The sequence below is a fragment of the Crassostrea angulata genome, chromosome 8, assembly GCF_025612915.1.
Source record: "Crassostrea angulata isolate pt1a10 chromosome 8, ASM2561291v2, whole genome shotgun sequence".
NCBI classification, from domain to species: Eukaryota; Metazoa; Mollusca; class Bivalvia; order Ostreida; family Ostreidae; genus Magallana; species Magallana angulata.
In genome coordinates, this window is record NC_069118.1 from 29,034,445 (window position 1) to 29,050,877 (window position 16,433).

Genomic DNA, 16,433 nt, shown 5'->3' on the forward strand with positions numbered 1-16,433 from the left:
TGAAGAGTCTGTGCTCAAGCCACCCATTTCCTTCAGATGATAAATTACAGAAATGATACATGTAAATTAACTGAAAACTATACAAATGTCATGTAAATTTTGAATTTACTGGGTGCGTGGGTGTAAATACAAAATTTACAACATGCATATGACAACTTTTGTATTTACATCCACCCAATAAATTCAAAATTTACAACAGGAAACAATATCTGACATATTCTACTGTAAAGCTGTAAAGCTCAGTTCTCAAAATCTATCACAATGTTGCATGTCGGTAAAGGGTTGGAGTTAGGTTTTCCTGGCGTCTTGGGTTTCCGATGATCTAAAGCTAAACGTTAATCCTAATTATTGTCTCTTTAATCAACAATTTTGAATCTGTTTGATTTTAATTTTAACCTTTGACAACATCGAAAATCACCGAAACAAAATCAAAGTTAATCGTCATCATATGCATTTCTAGCTATAGATAAAAAGGACCAGTTCGACCAATAAGAATGGGCGTGATTTTTTTTTCGATAGTATGACTCATTAACAATATTTTTCAATAATAGTGAAGATAAATTTGACATAACCTTTTGAATATGTATTCTATAACATAAACTTTATCAATATACAAACCTAAAATGTATATTGGTTAATTGTTTTGTAAGCTAAGTTTATTTCAAATTAAATTGTCAAGTTTTTAATTTTCCCTAGAACTTAGTGTTAACACCAATGAGTGTTACAATACCGTCATTTGTATGATTATTAATAATTTTTTATTTGCCCTTTTATGATTCTAGACAATGGAAAAAATGTAATCTTTAAATGCCTCATCATAATGCAGAGGTCTATTTGACTGACGATCAGTATTTTATTATGAAATCATATTTCATTTTTTTTTGTGTGTGTATCATATCATAGTTATGGTGTTGGGCAATTTAAGTGACTTTAATTATAAAGTATAAATAAAAATCCTTTTTCTTTTTTTATTTAAATAAATTATTTAAGTAACAGCATGATTATAACAATTCCACGAAACATAACTTTGATATATCACAGGCACCTGAATTTTTATCAATCAGTCGCTTAATAAGTCATATATCAAAAAATTCTACCCCTACTATATAGTAGGGGTAGAATTTTTTGATATATGACTTATTAAGCGACTGATTGATAAAAATTCAGGTGCCTGTGGATATATAAACACGAAAGAAGATTTCGTTTGTCAAGTCTCCCAAGAAATAATTTGTCTATACATAAAAGCTGATTCTTTCAAATCTATAAGTTATTGAACGAACAAAAAGCTAAGGTGAGGACGGAAAAAAATCCTAATTCGTCCGAACCAATAAGATTTATTTTTTCGTCTGGCCCTTCCACGCCGCCGTACATTTCTAATCTGAATGATTAAAAAAAAACTAAAGTCATTTGTCTTCCAGGTTTTTATATAAAAAAAATACGAAATGGCTCTTCAGTGGATTAGAAGTTGATCTTATTCAAATAGCATATACGAAATATTTTTTGATCAACCTAATAAATCCCTGTGTGTTCTGACGTCATTTCCGTACAAAACAGACAATTGTTGACAAGAAACCCACAAAGGTTTGTTAGCCTTCTTACTACTTTCTCTTGTGATTTGGCTATGACAGAATGGTATTTATTGGTGTAAATTAAAGAAAATGACACAATTAGATTTGGTTGGTAATCATTTGTGAAGATGATGAAAAATACGAGATCGATTTGCGTCATTAATGTTGGAAACCATTGTCCCAATCAGCTGTCGAATCTAGTGTAAAAAAGACAAAGAACTGTGTCCACTAACATTTTTTTTATCATTAAGGGTAAGGTTTAGTTTAAAATATGGCATATATTTATTATTTCAAAATTGTGTCCTAGTTCTTGAAAGTGATCAATCGCGCTGTAGATTCCAAATGAATTCAATTGATTTTTATCTGGTACATGTGTTGATGTATTAGGTTTCACCTTCCCATCATGCCAATAACGTTAGTTATGAAATCTGACCCTTCAGCTTTGCTGAATCTTTATCTCCCTCTCATTTCACTCTTTTTTCTCTAACTGGTCTTGACCTGATTTTGTAATTAACAATGAATCATTTGCATTGGTTACTTTGAGCATAAACACAAATGTCACTTGTCGCATAAAATTATAATTTATAGTTTAATACTGTAACAGTATCCTCATAAATATTATTTTGTTGGGGTTTTTTTGTATTTATATATACATAATCAAATGAAATGCACACACTATAGCTATGCTGTATTACTGCTTGCCATGACATCAGAGATGTTTATGTAAAATGATTGAGTTAAATAGATATATTAAAGCAAAATGAGCTGTATTTTTTAGAAATTTATTTTGCTGCAAATACCTGCTAGTATGTTAAGTCTGCATGTTACTTAAACTTTTATCATAAATAAGATTTGAAAAAATCATTAATTTTTTTCAGAAGAAATATTTCTCTTCTAAGGAATATATAGCAGTACAGGACAACAATAATTCAATTTTGCTTCAATTTAGGCTTCTTATTGGCTTTTCCCACAAAAGTAAGGCTAACAGAAATTAAAAAAAACCATATTTTTGTCAATTTAGTAGAAAATAACATTTTAGTAAAAAAAAAAAATTCAGCTTGAAAATTGCAGCTCATATTGCTTTAAGCATAATCAGGTATATTCTTCAGCATGTTGAGTGCTGCAAGTTAGACTATTCTGACACATTAATGACTTTATTGAAGGTCGGATTTTAACAATTGTCGCAAATCATGAACTAATTTTAGACCTTAACTATTGTGCCTTGTGGACTTGGCTAATCTATGTTAAGCTACATATAATATTCAGTATTTGCTCCAATTTCATACAGCAAGTGAAGTGATAATGAGGACTTTCTAGTTAAACGGATGGTAATAAAGCAATCAAATTGTTTGTTTCCTTATTAACAGATGTCGATGTCGGAAGACTCCGATTATGATCACTCTGATCACATGGAAGATGATGATTATGATTTTGGCGGTTACTATGACAACGACACTGATGACCTTGACATAGACAAGCCCAAGAAGAGTGAAGATCCTGAGTACTTTGAATATGAACTTCTGCAGGTAGAGGATGTGGAACGTCTTCTAAATGAAGAAGTGGAGGTCTTGTGTAGTGAATTAAAGGTTTGTTATTTATTCCTTGATGATTTTTAACAGAAAAAATCTTGCTTATTTATACATTCAATGGGCAAGCACAGATTCAGAATACAATTTTTAGATGAAACTTCCACTGGATTTTCATAAACACTTTAGGGAGAGAAATGTATAAAATGATAAGTTTATTATTGTCAAATTCCCTGTTTATTTATTTCATCAAAGCACTTACACATATAATGTACAGGTATTGGATATAATAAACTTTAAAAAAAAATTTCCTACCACTTCCTTACAAGCAGTTACCGGTAATATATCTATCTAATATGCAAATTAGTACACATGTACTCTGCAGTTTAATTAAAGATATCATCCTTTTGTTTTGCAGATTGATCCATACCTTTCCAAAATGCTGCTTCAGGTTCACGACTGGCAAAAAGACTCGATTATTGAACAGTAAGTGTTTATTCATGTACAGTCTTATCAACAATTTTCTGTCTTCTTCATCTGTTGAATTTGTAAGCAGATAAACATGATAAAGGAAGAGGTTTTAACTTTGATACTTAATTTTTTTTTCTTGGCAAGTTCCTGCATGAAAACATTACTTTATACATGTAAGATTTAAAAGTGTTCATTAATGTTGATTTTATTCAACAGACACAAAAGGAGCCCTTCCAAGTTATTGGTCGATTCCAAGATCATGCCTGCTCTCAAACATCAGGTGAGTGTTAAGCCTAGGGAAGTGAAATACTGATTTGAGTAATTTGATAGAAAAATCTTTCACAAATACAAAACATGTCAATCTTTGTATGATATTTAGTATAACGTACATCGTAATTAATATGAAATTGCTAGAGATCATTCCCAATTTTTCAAAAGAGTATAAAACATACATTTGTGTTATAAAAAAGTAGGATGGATCAAAAAGAGAGTTTGTTAAAGTGTTCTGCATGTGAAATTTAAATCTGTAAGTAATGTATTAGATATGAGTTAACGAGAAACAGCATGTTGTTTTAACTGCGTATGACTGTTACATGCATTTATCATAAGATCCTACATGTGTGTATATAATAGACTCTATTTTTTTTCTTTCAGGAGGATGCTGGGGTGGGCCAGAAGGAGTGCAGTGTGTGTTTCGAGCAGGCAATGGCCGACACGTTCAGCTGTCTGACCTGCGGACACATTTTCTGTAAGAACTGCTGGGATATCTATTTCCAAATACAGATCAAACAAGGGATCACTACAGGTCGGTTACAATTGCAGATACATGTATTTATCAGGTTATTTCAAATTTATTTTTTTGATGTGAGAATTTTTAGGAGAAAAAGTGAATATATTAATTGATTTTAAAAGATATTGTAGAAAAGAAGTGGATTTTTTTTTCTTTCCAATTTGCATACACCTTGAAGAACAAATTAAAATTTGTATTTTAATATTTTAGAAATTTACATTAATAAGGGGCAAATTTTTGGTTATCAATTTCCTTACATAAGGATGAATAAGGGAAATCATCATCAAACTTTCAGTATTTGTATGGTTTCATGTTTACTGTATAAGTAGTAAATTTACATGGTTACTTTGACAATCTCAATCATCTTCCAAGACTTTGAAGCTGTAATTTAAGATTTGAAAACATGTTGATAAACGGTGATTATGAATAAATTTTTGACAGGCATTGAATGCATGCAGAAGGACTGCCATATTCTGGTCCCTGAGGATTTCCTGTGCAATGCCTTGTCAAAGCCTGAATTACGAGACAAATATACACAATTATCCTTCACAGACCATGTCAAGGTAAAATCTGTGCACATTCAAAGAAAAGATTACTCCTTTCTTCCATGAAATCCTAAGGCTTTTACTTGTATATGGCAGGCATTGAACATGAATCTTTTGATTTTGTGGTTTTGTAGGGCCATCCTGAGCTGAGATTTTGCCCTGGTCCAAACTGTGCAGTAATTGTCCGCTCTAGAGAACTGAAATCAAAGAAAGTGGAATGCAGTCATTGTAAAACCACGTTTTGGTGAGTGGGCAGGTTGTCATATCTGTTTGGAATTTGATCATTTAGAGTAGGGATAAAATGTAGGGAAATTGTGAAAAATTGAAAAAAAATGTTTGGTTTAATACAGATATAAACATTTTGGCCATCATTTAGGTCACATAAAAAAAACCCAACCCCACCCAAATATTACCCTCAAATTTATTTACTTTTGACAAGGTTTTTTGAAATCCAGGATGTATATATTAAGATCAGGCTTTATTATCTTTTATGTTTTAATAAGATATAATAAAATGCCCTCACAAAGGTTTTGAGGCCTTCCTCTTTGTAATTGATCAATGTAAGATTATAATCTACTTGTAAAATCTGAGCAGCTTGTTCTTTAAATAATGTAGTCACATGCATGTGTAAGTTTAAATTGTCCTGACAAGTGAAGATGCTGCAATTTATAATATACCATACTTGTACAGTGTATATTCCTGTGTATTTGCTAAACAATTTTCATAAATTGGTAAACATTCTCTGTTCATTTCTTAATGTATGTAAACCTTTTAATTAATGAATACAGCTGCAGCTTAAAGCCCAAGTCTATTTGAGATCAAAAACCAACCTTCTATAGAAAAATGTGACATTATATAAATAGTGCCTGTTTGGGAGGGTAACTGTTGAAATTGACACCCCGAGAAAGCCATTGTCAACCGACGCGAAGCGGAGGTTGACAATGGTTTTCGAGGGGTGTCAGTTTCAACAGTAACCCTCCCAAACAGGCACTATTTATTTCATTATACTGAATGTCTTAATTTTAGAGAAAATTTTACTGCTTTTATATAAAAATGACATGAATTCTACTGCGAACCGTACACGCATAATTTACGCGCATGTAACAATTCGTTGTGTTACCCGTTACCAAGTGCGTTGCTAATGCTGAGGGTGATAGAACGGATTATCAGCTGCATCTAAGCCAATCAGATTTCAGTATTTAACATGAAAGTATAATAATATTTATTGTTTCTAATTGAGGGTTCTCTGTTGTTGTAGTTTTCGCTGTGGGATTGACTACCATGCCCCCACTGATTGTGGAACAATAAAAAAATGGCTCACAAAATGTGCTGATGACTCGGAAACTGCCAACTATATTAGTGCTCACACCAAAGATGTATGTACAAATGATATCAGGAGTGAAGCATTTTTAAATGTTAAATTCAGTCATGATCTTCTTTAACAAACTGAAGACTTGCAGTTGAAAACAACCAAAGTTAGAGTTTAATATTGGATTTGCAGATACTTCACATATACCACTAGGTGTATTGTGTTTTACACGTATTATGCATTATGTCTTAAGTGTTTTCATTTCCTTTCAGTGCCCTAAATGTCATGTGTGTATAGAAAAGAATGGAGGCTGTAATCACATGGTGAGAGAACAAGAATTTAAGATATGATTTCCATTTATTTTTTGTCAGATGTCTTTTACATGTCTATACTGAATGAAATAGTTTGTTTTGCTGTGGACTAGATTGATGAAATTACATCCTCAACAAAAAAATACATCATTTATTAGGTTTGATAATGACTGTCTTCAGTCTACATGGTCTTACCCTCACCTTTCATTAACTTTAACAGCTTGACACATTTTCGTAAGCAGTCTGTAATTAACCTAACAATGTGTGCATGTTTTTAATATTAATGATACAAAAAACAATATTGTGAATCTATTACTGCTTGAAATATTCAACGTAAACAGTGATTTAATAATTTCCCTATTCAAAGATGCGTATGTTAGACCAGCATATGCAAAGATGGTCAAACTACTCCAATTAAGGTCTTCCGCTGGGAGCGGAAGACCTTACTGTTATTCTGAAAGATTTTCAGAATTCTTCTTATTTTTTTTTTCTTCTAGACGCCAACATTGATCCTTAATATCTCGCTCGTTTGTTCACCGATTGTTTTGAAATTTTCAGGTCTAATAACATGCCGCGCGATGTTGTCATTGCATATTTTAGTTGATGAAAATCCCCATCTGGTTTGAGTTATTCTCCTTTTAGTAAAATTTAACGACCTCTTTTGTCCGGTGGGTTTAGCTTTAACGATGACTGGCAGAGTCTCAAAGATGGACTGGTTTGGAAGCTGAAACATTGAATTTGTGCGAGACATATTTTATTTGTTATTTAAATGCAAATAAAAGGAGTGGTATAGATGTTGAAACAAAGGCTAGAAAAAAATGCAAAAAAATTCGCGTATTTTCCGTTTTAGTTTTCTACTTGATAATAATTTGTTATAAGATGTATTTTAAAAGTTCCTGGCCTTACTATGACCTTTCATTCGGTATACAGAAAAAGGATCTGGCCCCTATAATTAGGGAGTTAGAGGCGTCAAAACTTTTTTGTCAATAACTTGTAAAGGAATAAGAATTTCTAATGCATTATTGAAGCAAAATTGTAAAGAAATTAATTCCGAATCCTTCCGTACTATTCATTTGATTTTTTCGTAATTTATAGTCAGTATTTGCAGAAACAATTGTTGTAAGTTCTGTCCATTTTTGTGGGGGTGTGCACGTAAATGAGGTTACGAAAGGGCTTCTTGTAATGCACTAACTGATACATGCAGCGAGTAAAGATGATTCCACATAAAACTCCCAAATGTTTTTCTTCATATGTACATTTTCATTTCATAAAGATGAACCTCTTTGACCTTATTTTTGTTGTTTGTTTCATAACTGTGCCCCTTTCTGTATTTAGATGCATTATGAGACTCAGGTAACCGATCAATAGTAGAGCCGCTAGCTGTATTCAGGCCGTTGCCCAGACGACAGTGCATGTGCTTGTAGAGCTGGGCGTACACATGCTTAACGCCCCACTGTTTTACTGTAATGGAGACATTTTGAATTGATTCAGTACTGGGAGATGTGTTAATAAAATAGTTCCAATGCATGGTATTTAAACTCAACTTTTCTACAATACACGGCCGTCATATAAAGCACAATGTGTATTACTGACATGACAAATGTACGCTGGCAATTTAAACAAACATGGGATTGCTTCCGATAACACATTTCTTTTAAAGCAAAACAAAATACTGATTTACGATGAAGATAATATTATCATCGTGGAGATGAATTTAAAAAGTGAACTTAATATTCGCATACGATAATATTTGAATCCAAAGCCGCTTATTTTAAGTTACGATTATGGATATTAATTATAACTTGCCCCGCGTTTCGCGTTTTTTATTTGCAAAACATCTACAAATGAAAATACCAAACAACAGCAGCAATTTATAAAAGATTTATTACATACATAGTTCTCAGTCTCTCTTTATGCCTGTTTGTTAGCGGTTAATCTAAATTCATTTTGTATATCCTTTTGTGATTAAAAAAAATGCGATGGAAATCTTTTTTCCATGCAATATTTTAGGATAAAGCAATGAAGAGTTGTTTCTTAAAATTTTATTAGACCATAAAATTGTAAAATGCCAACATTGAAAATTGTGCCTGATTTCTTTTCTTTTTTTTTTAAGGTAAAACTTTATTGATTAAAAAAAACCTGATTCTTTGAGACAAAAAAAAAAAAAAAAATTGACATAATCAATAAGAGTTTGACAATCTCTAACTGCAGGTCTGTAGCTCTTAGTCTGAAAGAGAATCAGATGGACGACCTAGGACCCAGATCGTCCATCCGAATTTCTTGAAAATTGCCATTTCTTTCGAACACGGACACAATACTCACCGAGACTAAATGGTTCATATCTTAAGTTTTAACTGCTTTGAAAGGTAACATTGGCATTCCGATAATTTAGAAAAATTAATGAATAATTAAATAAAAATGGTAAAAATTACAGTAAAATTACCGGCATCGGTCTTCTCCATGCGCGGATCTAGAAGGGAAAGGAAAAGGGTTCCAGACCCCACCCCCCCCAGCAAAATTTCTTTCAATTACGTGTACATTATAAACTGACCAAAAATATGCCTTGGACATCCCTTGGCAAACTCAAATAACAGTTAGACTCTCAACCCCCACCTCAGAAACATTTTCTGATCTGTGCATGCTCCCCCTCCTCGAAAAACAAAATTATTCTTCAAAACCCCCCTGTAAAATTTCCTGGATCTCCGCATATCTACTAAAAGATTCATTGGCGCTTGCGTTCGATAAAAATGCGTGTAAAATGTTTGCCAATGGTCTTTTTACCTTCATACCAGGCATAACCACAGTCCCACTGTGTGAATAAAATGCGTCGAATCAAACTATCGACAACGTGTTAACATCTGTTATTGCTTACAAACATGTAGTATAGTACTTTGTTTCTTTTACTCAGTGTTTATACATCTAATATTGTACCATGGTCAGGTATCAATTTTTGTGTTACGTCACAAGTATGACGCAGCTACGACGGAAGACCTAATTGTTGCTTGCAATGAGCTCGTCTCTTGTTTGCAAGATATGCTTCTGAAAAATTTTTGTGGAATCCAATATTTATTCTTCTAACTAAAGGAGGAATTTACAGTATCTGTTCCTCATATTTTAAATGTTTTGTTGCTTGCAGCAATGCACCAAGTGTAAGTTTGACTTTTGCTGGATGTGCCTGGGGGACTGGAAGGCCCACGGCAGCGAGTACTACGAGTGCAGTCGCTATAAGGAGAACCCGAACATCGCCAACGAGTCAGTCCACGCTCAGGCCAGGGAGGCGCTCAAGAAATATCTCTTCTATTTCGAAAGGGTATGTATGGCTGGTTTGCCGGATTATATGCTTTTGATTCATCAGAGAATGAGGTGGCACAATTTTGTTGGTCCACCTCACTCACAATTGTACATACTCATTGAATTATGAATAAAAGTAATATGAACAATGATTCCAAGATATTTGCCATCACAAATTTTTGTGATTTCAAAGTTAATGTTTTTATTAGGTTATTTAGGTTTCACCAAATTTGTTAAACGCCAATTTAATATTTGTGGATTTTGTCATTAAGTCAATGATTGAAATCCACTGTTCAGTGACACACATGTATGATACATGATACCAAATTCTGTTTTAGTTTTACAAAAGCATTGTTGATGAACTTGCATACAAAGTGTTCATAGTTTCTTCTTTTTTTAAAGATAAATCTTACTGATGTATCACCAAAGTTGATTCTTTTTAAGCTTATTGAGTGTGCTGCTGATGGCATTTTACCACACAGATCAATGTTGGTATCTTCCTAAAATGTATATCTGTTCTATAACTCTATAACAGTACGAGAACCATGCCAAAAGTCTTCAGTTGGAGGAACAGACCCTGCAGAGAATCACATCCAAAATCCAGGACAAGGTCATGAAGAACACAGGGACCTGGATAGACTGGCAGTACTTGCTGGACGCTGCCACACTGCTGAAAAAGGTACAAAACCACCCTTCCCCTTTTTTTCTGAACTTGGTTTATTTTACAACGATTGATAAACAAGTTTTGCAACTTATATTAATATCTCTCGTAGACACGGATGTTAGCGCGAGGGATGTCCAAGTAGCGTAGTGGACAATGCACTTGTTTCTCACCGCTGCTCTCAGGGTACTCACGCTTCTTCCCAAAACAATGACCCTCCCCCTTCCCTTCTATTGTCGTAAACTATGTGCATATTAACCTTATTAGTGATTGTACATTTAACAGGGGGTGTCTAAATGCAGAATCATTGGGTAGTTTAAGCCTATTTTCCTAGATTGTTAAATGTTTTAGACGTTTAGTTGGAAAGTTATTTTGTGGACTAGCCATGTTGCATCATTTGTTGGGGATGTAAATCTATGGCTAAAAATACTCACAGAATCTATCAAAAACTGAACCCTTGAATATTAATTTAATGATTTAAGAGTATTTGGCATTTTCTATGTTATTTTTTTTTATTAGCCATGTTTTATTATTTGATTTGGATGTAAATGTTTGGCTAAGGAAAACATTGTACATACAAAATCTATTAAAGTTGATTTAGTGAAACAATATTAATTTTGATGATGTAAGAGTATTTTGCATATTTTTTTTTTAAAATTCAATACAGCTAGGGATTTATGTTTCTGTGCTGAGCTTGTTTTCATACATTATTTTTGGTTTATTTCAGTGCCGGTACACACTGCAGTACACATATCCTTATGCTTACTACATGGAAAAGGGAGCTAGGAAACAGCTGGTATGTAATTTTGAAAATGTAGAGTGTACACATTGGTTTGTAAACTGTTTCATAATTAAGTGCTGTGTTTAAAAATCAAACAATTGTGATTTTAAACCAGAAACATGACACTGCATAAACACACGTAATCAATGTATCTTTATTATTTAATTTGCAATAAATGTGTACATGAACTACTTCGTGTGAAATTGCAAAATTTGAGTTAATGAAGATATCTGCAAAATTTAATCAGAAGTGCTGTTTTACCATCAGTTGAGTAAAAATCTAATGGTTGGTCTCTTTCCACAGTTTGAGTACCAGCAAGCGCAGTTAGAGGCGGAAGTGGAGAATTTGTCATGGAAAGTGGAGAGAGCTGAAATTACCGACAGAGGGGTAAGATACAGAGTTGGCAAAAAAACGGGAAATACTCAGATTTCCGTGGACGGTGGGAAATACTGGTAATTCCCAGGAATTACTGGTATTTCCCGAGAAATACTGGGAAATAAAGTACAACTACATGTTATAGTACTTCATACTTAGACATTAGTCTTAATCAAATCTGTAGGGATGTAGACAATAGTACACCTTGTCAGCTATATGACATTTTACAGTGTTCTTTGATTTTAACAAGTTTTGGTCAGTAATGCATAATTATCCTCTTATGAATACTCAAAACATGGTTCATTCATACACCATTGTTATTTTAATTGTTTTTAAGGCTTTAGTCAGGTATAGGCGCATCTGTACAGTTATCATAAACATAATATCAAAAGTTCCATATTCCGGTTATATGGTAAATGTGAAAATGGGGCAAGAAAATTGTGAAAAATAAAGTGTGACTGTGTCACTACCTCAGTATGCAACACATCTAAGGAGAAGCCAATCAGCCCCACTCATAGTAAATATCTCCTCAAAACAGAAGCACAAAACTGTCAAGTGTCAATTATTTGTTAAAACAACATGTGTGATTATTAAATTTTTACTTGTAACACAAACACTAATTATAACAGTTTATTTTGTGCTTTGAATCATAAATCTGTAAAACACAAAACTTGAAATTCAAAAAGCTGGACAAAATATAAAATTTGTATATTAGCAGCTATAGAAGTCTTTGAGAATAGGTGATCTGGTGAACTTAATAAACTGACCGTGAAATGGGAAAGTATGATAAATTGGTTTTTGATGCTTATTGTTAATATCTTATATCCGAAACATAAGTTTAACATTGAACTAATTAAAGAGATGAAGATTATAAATTTGTATTTCCCAGTTTAGTGAAAAACAGTAGTATTTACCGGTACGGGAAATACCGACATTTACCACCGGTATTTCCCACCACTGGTATTTCTCGGCCAACCCTGGTAAGATATGATTAGTATGATGGATTCAGTGCTGCAAGCTCAGATGCCAAATTGATATGAATTGTTCATTGAAAATCAACAACAAGTGAAGCATTTGGTTGAAAATTGTTTGAAATTCAATGTTCTCTCCCTACTGACTGTAGCTGCAATAATGTAGCCCCCTCCCGATTATTTTTTTATATTTTTTTTTTTTTTGTGAGAGGAAAACATCAGATATAAAAAATCGGAGAGGGCTACATTATTGCAATTGTACTGACTGGTGAAAAAGAATTTGACTCAGATAACTTTTGTCCAGCTTTGAAAAAAAAATTAAACCTACTTACTCAAAGTTTAAAAACTGAATCGAGTGAAGGCAAACTTTTTTTTTCATTATTGTGCTATTATAGATTGTCAGTAATGTAGGTTATTATGTACTTACCGTATTTTAAATTCTTAAAGTCAGAATGATGATATTTATACATTTAAAATTGGATGAAATGAAAGTTGGCAAATGAATGAAATTGCTGTAAATTTGGATGTTTTTTATTCAGACTGAGTTGATACTAATCATGGGAGTTCTATGTGAAAATATATATTTTTTTAGAAGTGTGAAATAATTACTTTTAAAGAAGTGTTGTAGAGAACTAATTTATTTTCGGATATTATTCTGATATTATGGTGTAGTGAGTCTGTTTTTAGAAAGAGTAAATGAAGACATCCATTTCTAATTAATTAAAGAGCAAAAAAAAAATACATGATCAGTAACTTAGTAAACTTTTAAATGAAAGATCTATAATTTTACTTCATTCGTCATATGTTTTGTTTTGTCTCTGCTTGCAGGATCTAGAAAACCAAATGGATGTGGCTGAAAAACGAAGACTAACACTGTTAAAAGATTTCTTGGAAATATGAACCAACTTTATCTTTTGTTTGGGAACTGTGTGAAATCTGTGAATAACAGGTGAAAATTTTTTCTTATTTTCCTGTACGCAAAACCATGACGCCAGGAATTCTACCACTACAAGCTAGTGGTGAACACGATCTTCATTCATGTCATGAAGAGAACAGATTGATATATGCATGTTCACAGCTGTGTAAAGATGTGAGGTAATCAAGAGAGGAATTTAAGATAATATGTGTGTCTTGCTTTTAAGATATCTAGTTCCAAAATTAACTTTGGGGATCTTTTGAAGTGTTTTTTTTTTGCTACAATATCAGAAAGTGTTTTCCTGTATCAAAGTGCCATGTGACAACTAATAAAAATACTTGGCATCTGTGACTTGTTACAGACATAGGCAATTTTTTCTGGTGGTCACAGTGTTGATTTTTTTTTTCATAAGAGCTGGTTCATTCATGATGACATGCATTCGTTTTAGTTGGCATTTAACACTATAAAATTCTGGGTTCAAGTAACAGTAAAATTAACAGGATATGCTTCCCACATTGGTGTAAATGCCAACTTTCCATGCTAAGAGGTCCAGGTTTTTTTTTTTAAATCTCTTGAAACAAATTTCCAGTGTTGCACTTTTTCAATTTTACTCTGAAGGTGCCCTTGAGAAAATTATTACTAAACTGACCTGCTTAGAAAAACAAGATATTATGCTGTGATCTCCTTCATCATATTGAACTTTGCATTCACAGAATTTATTCTGTATATCCCTAATTCTGTCAAAAATACGAGTCATACTTCAGTTCTATGAGAAAGGGAGAAAAAAATATCATCAGTTTGCATGCATTCATGTAACGTGTCAGGTAACTTTCATTTTCGTTTTTCATTTTTGCACGAGGTCAAAGGGATAATGTGTAAGATGAGGTGTAGTTGTCAGAGAGGAATAAATGAAAGCCAAAAAAAAAGGTTATTGTGAGAAAATGTTGTCACATCTGTGAAAAATACTAGTCACATGACATTTACTGTATGTATATTGTACTTATTGTGTGTATTTATTGTATTTATTAATGAGCTTTATGTATTAATGAATTTATTTATTCTTATTTATAGAATAAGGAACTGTCTTTCTTTTAGCTACAAGATAATATTGTTGTGAATTTTTTTTTAAATTGTGCATGTTAACAATTTTTTATGCTACTTTAAAAATAGAAATCATGTTCTTTTTTTTCCCATACTTTTCCATACCTCTCATGTACTAATAAATCGTGTGTTGATTTAGAAAAAATATCATGATTGATTCGCTAAATGCATTTAATAAATAAGATAAAATTGATGGTAACTTTGCTCTAGCCATTTAATATTTGCGGAAGGATGTACATATGGTAATTGCAATATATCAGAAGAAATATAATGTAACATTGGAAAACCATAACATTCCAAGTTATATCAGTATTTTTCCATACCCAAGAAAGAATTGTTCTCATAAAACTGCTGTAAAAATGGGCTACAAGAAGATTCATGTAGCTTATTTTGTACATGTACTGTAGTTTACGTAAGATGATTTTTTCCATGGACTGGAAAGCCCATACTGTGGATGCACAGTGTACACATATAAAATTGAACTTGCTTGACAAGTCAAGGTATATTGTATAAAAAAAAGTTGTGACTTTTCTTTTACATGTATATCACAAATATTTTTCTTTAATTGATATAATCATCCCTTAGAAAGACGTGCTAAATATCTTGATCTGTAATTGATCCATCAGACATTTTTTTTCTATTTGATGAGTGATGCGTAAATTCAGAACATGTAACAATGGAACTTTCTTTAGTTAATATAAACATGATTTACCCTAATGTATAATTAAGATCTTCAGATCTTAGCAAAGTTTTAACACAGTTTGACAGTTAATGCATTCTCACTGAGACAATGGTCAATGGTTTCAATCATTTCATTTCCATGAGTATCTCAATTGGTATAAAATTCATTAGTTTCATGTATGAGTGTTTTCACTCCCATTTAAAAAAGTCTCCGGGTCAGAACACGTTTCAAAAAGGAGGATGTGTATTCTGAAAATGTGTGTGTTCATGATACCTGTACTTAAATTATAATATGCTTCTAATATGATTTAAAAGAATTGAAATTGATGATTGATGATTGATATGTATTTAAATTCATTTTTTGAATACAGATTCTGAATAATTTGAAATTATTATGAAGATTAGATTTTCAATGTATAAAGGAAAATTAATGCACGTGTTGAAATGAAAAAAAAAGCCGATTTATTTTGTTTGAATTCAAATACATGAGATGTAGCTACATGTACATGTTATTGTTAATAAATACTGTAAAAATATGAATGGATTTTGGTACCATTTCGTTATGCTCATAAGCATAAGTTAATTTTTCATTTTAAGATATAACTTTAATTTTAATTTAACAAATGATAAAATGATGGTCGTAATTTTATTTTTTCTTTGGAATTTCAGAGAACTAAAGATAGGTTCTGTACTTCTGTTCTCCGTTTTTACAAACTTGCAAACTTATTTAAAATGGGAATATGATATTAACACCATGTGTTTATACGTCTACTATATAACCTTAAAATGATATTTTTCAAGCATTAAACATGATTACATTTTCATCAATAAACTTATTGTACTTATTTTAGTGTTTTTTTTGTGTCATTCCTTTTGTGCTGTGTTTTATTAAAGAAGATGACTGGATAAGACATGTAAAATGTCCATATAAAGAAGGATAAAATGCTGTTAAATTTAAATATTAACAAATGGGATGATTTTGAAAAAAATAATTATTTAAACCAATGTATCTTTGAAATAACATTGATTTGTAACCCTTAGATATGTTCAATTATACTTGAAATTTATTGATCTAAACCAGCGTGTTTGTATAAAAAACCTCCAACTGAAGAAAAAAACGAAAAAGTAAACCGAAC

At 32.1% G+C, this 16,433-nt stretch overlaps 1 protein-coding gene across 1 annotated transcript; it reads left to right on the forward strand.

The window, feature by feature from the left end:
- The first annotated feature begins 1,517 nt into the window (after positions 1-1,517).
- LOC128159641 (potential E3 ubiquitin-protein ligase ariadne-2-like) lies at positions 1,518-16,143 on the forward strand. The gene is made up of 14 exons (XM_052822790.1): positions 1,518-1,581; positions 2,936-3,154; positions 3,513-3,580; positions 3,782-3,845; positions 4,220-4,370; positions 4,797-4,918; positions 5,035-5,144; positions 6,159-6,276; positions 6,482-6,532; positions 9,657-9,830; positions 10,347-10,490; positions 11,200-11,268; positions 11,557-11,640; positions 13,428-16,143. Exons 2-14 carry the CDS (start codon positions 2,936-2,938, stop codon positions 13,497-13,499), a joined length of 1,446 nt encoding a protein of 481 aa, XP_052678750.1. The 5' UTR covers positions 1,518-1,581; the 3' UTR covers positions 13,500-16,143.
- The last annotated feature ends 290 nt before the right edge of the window (positions 16,144-16,433 follow it).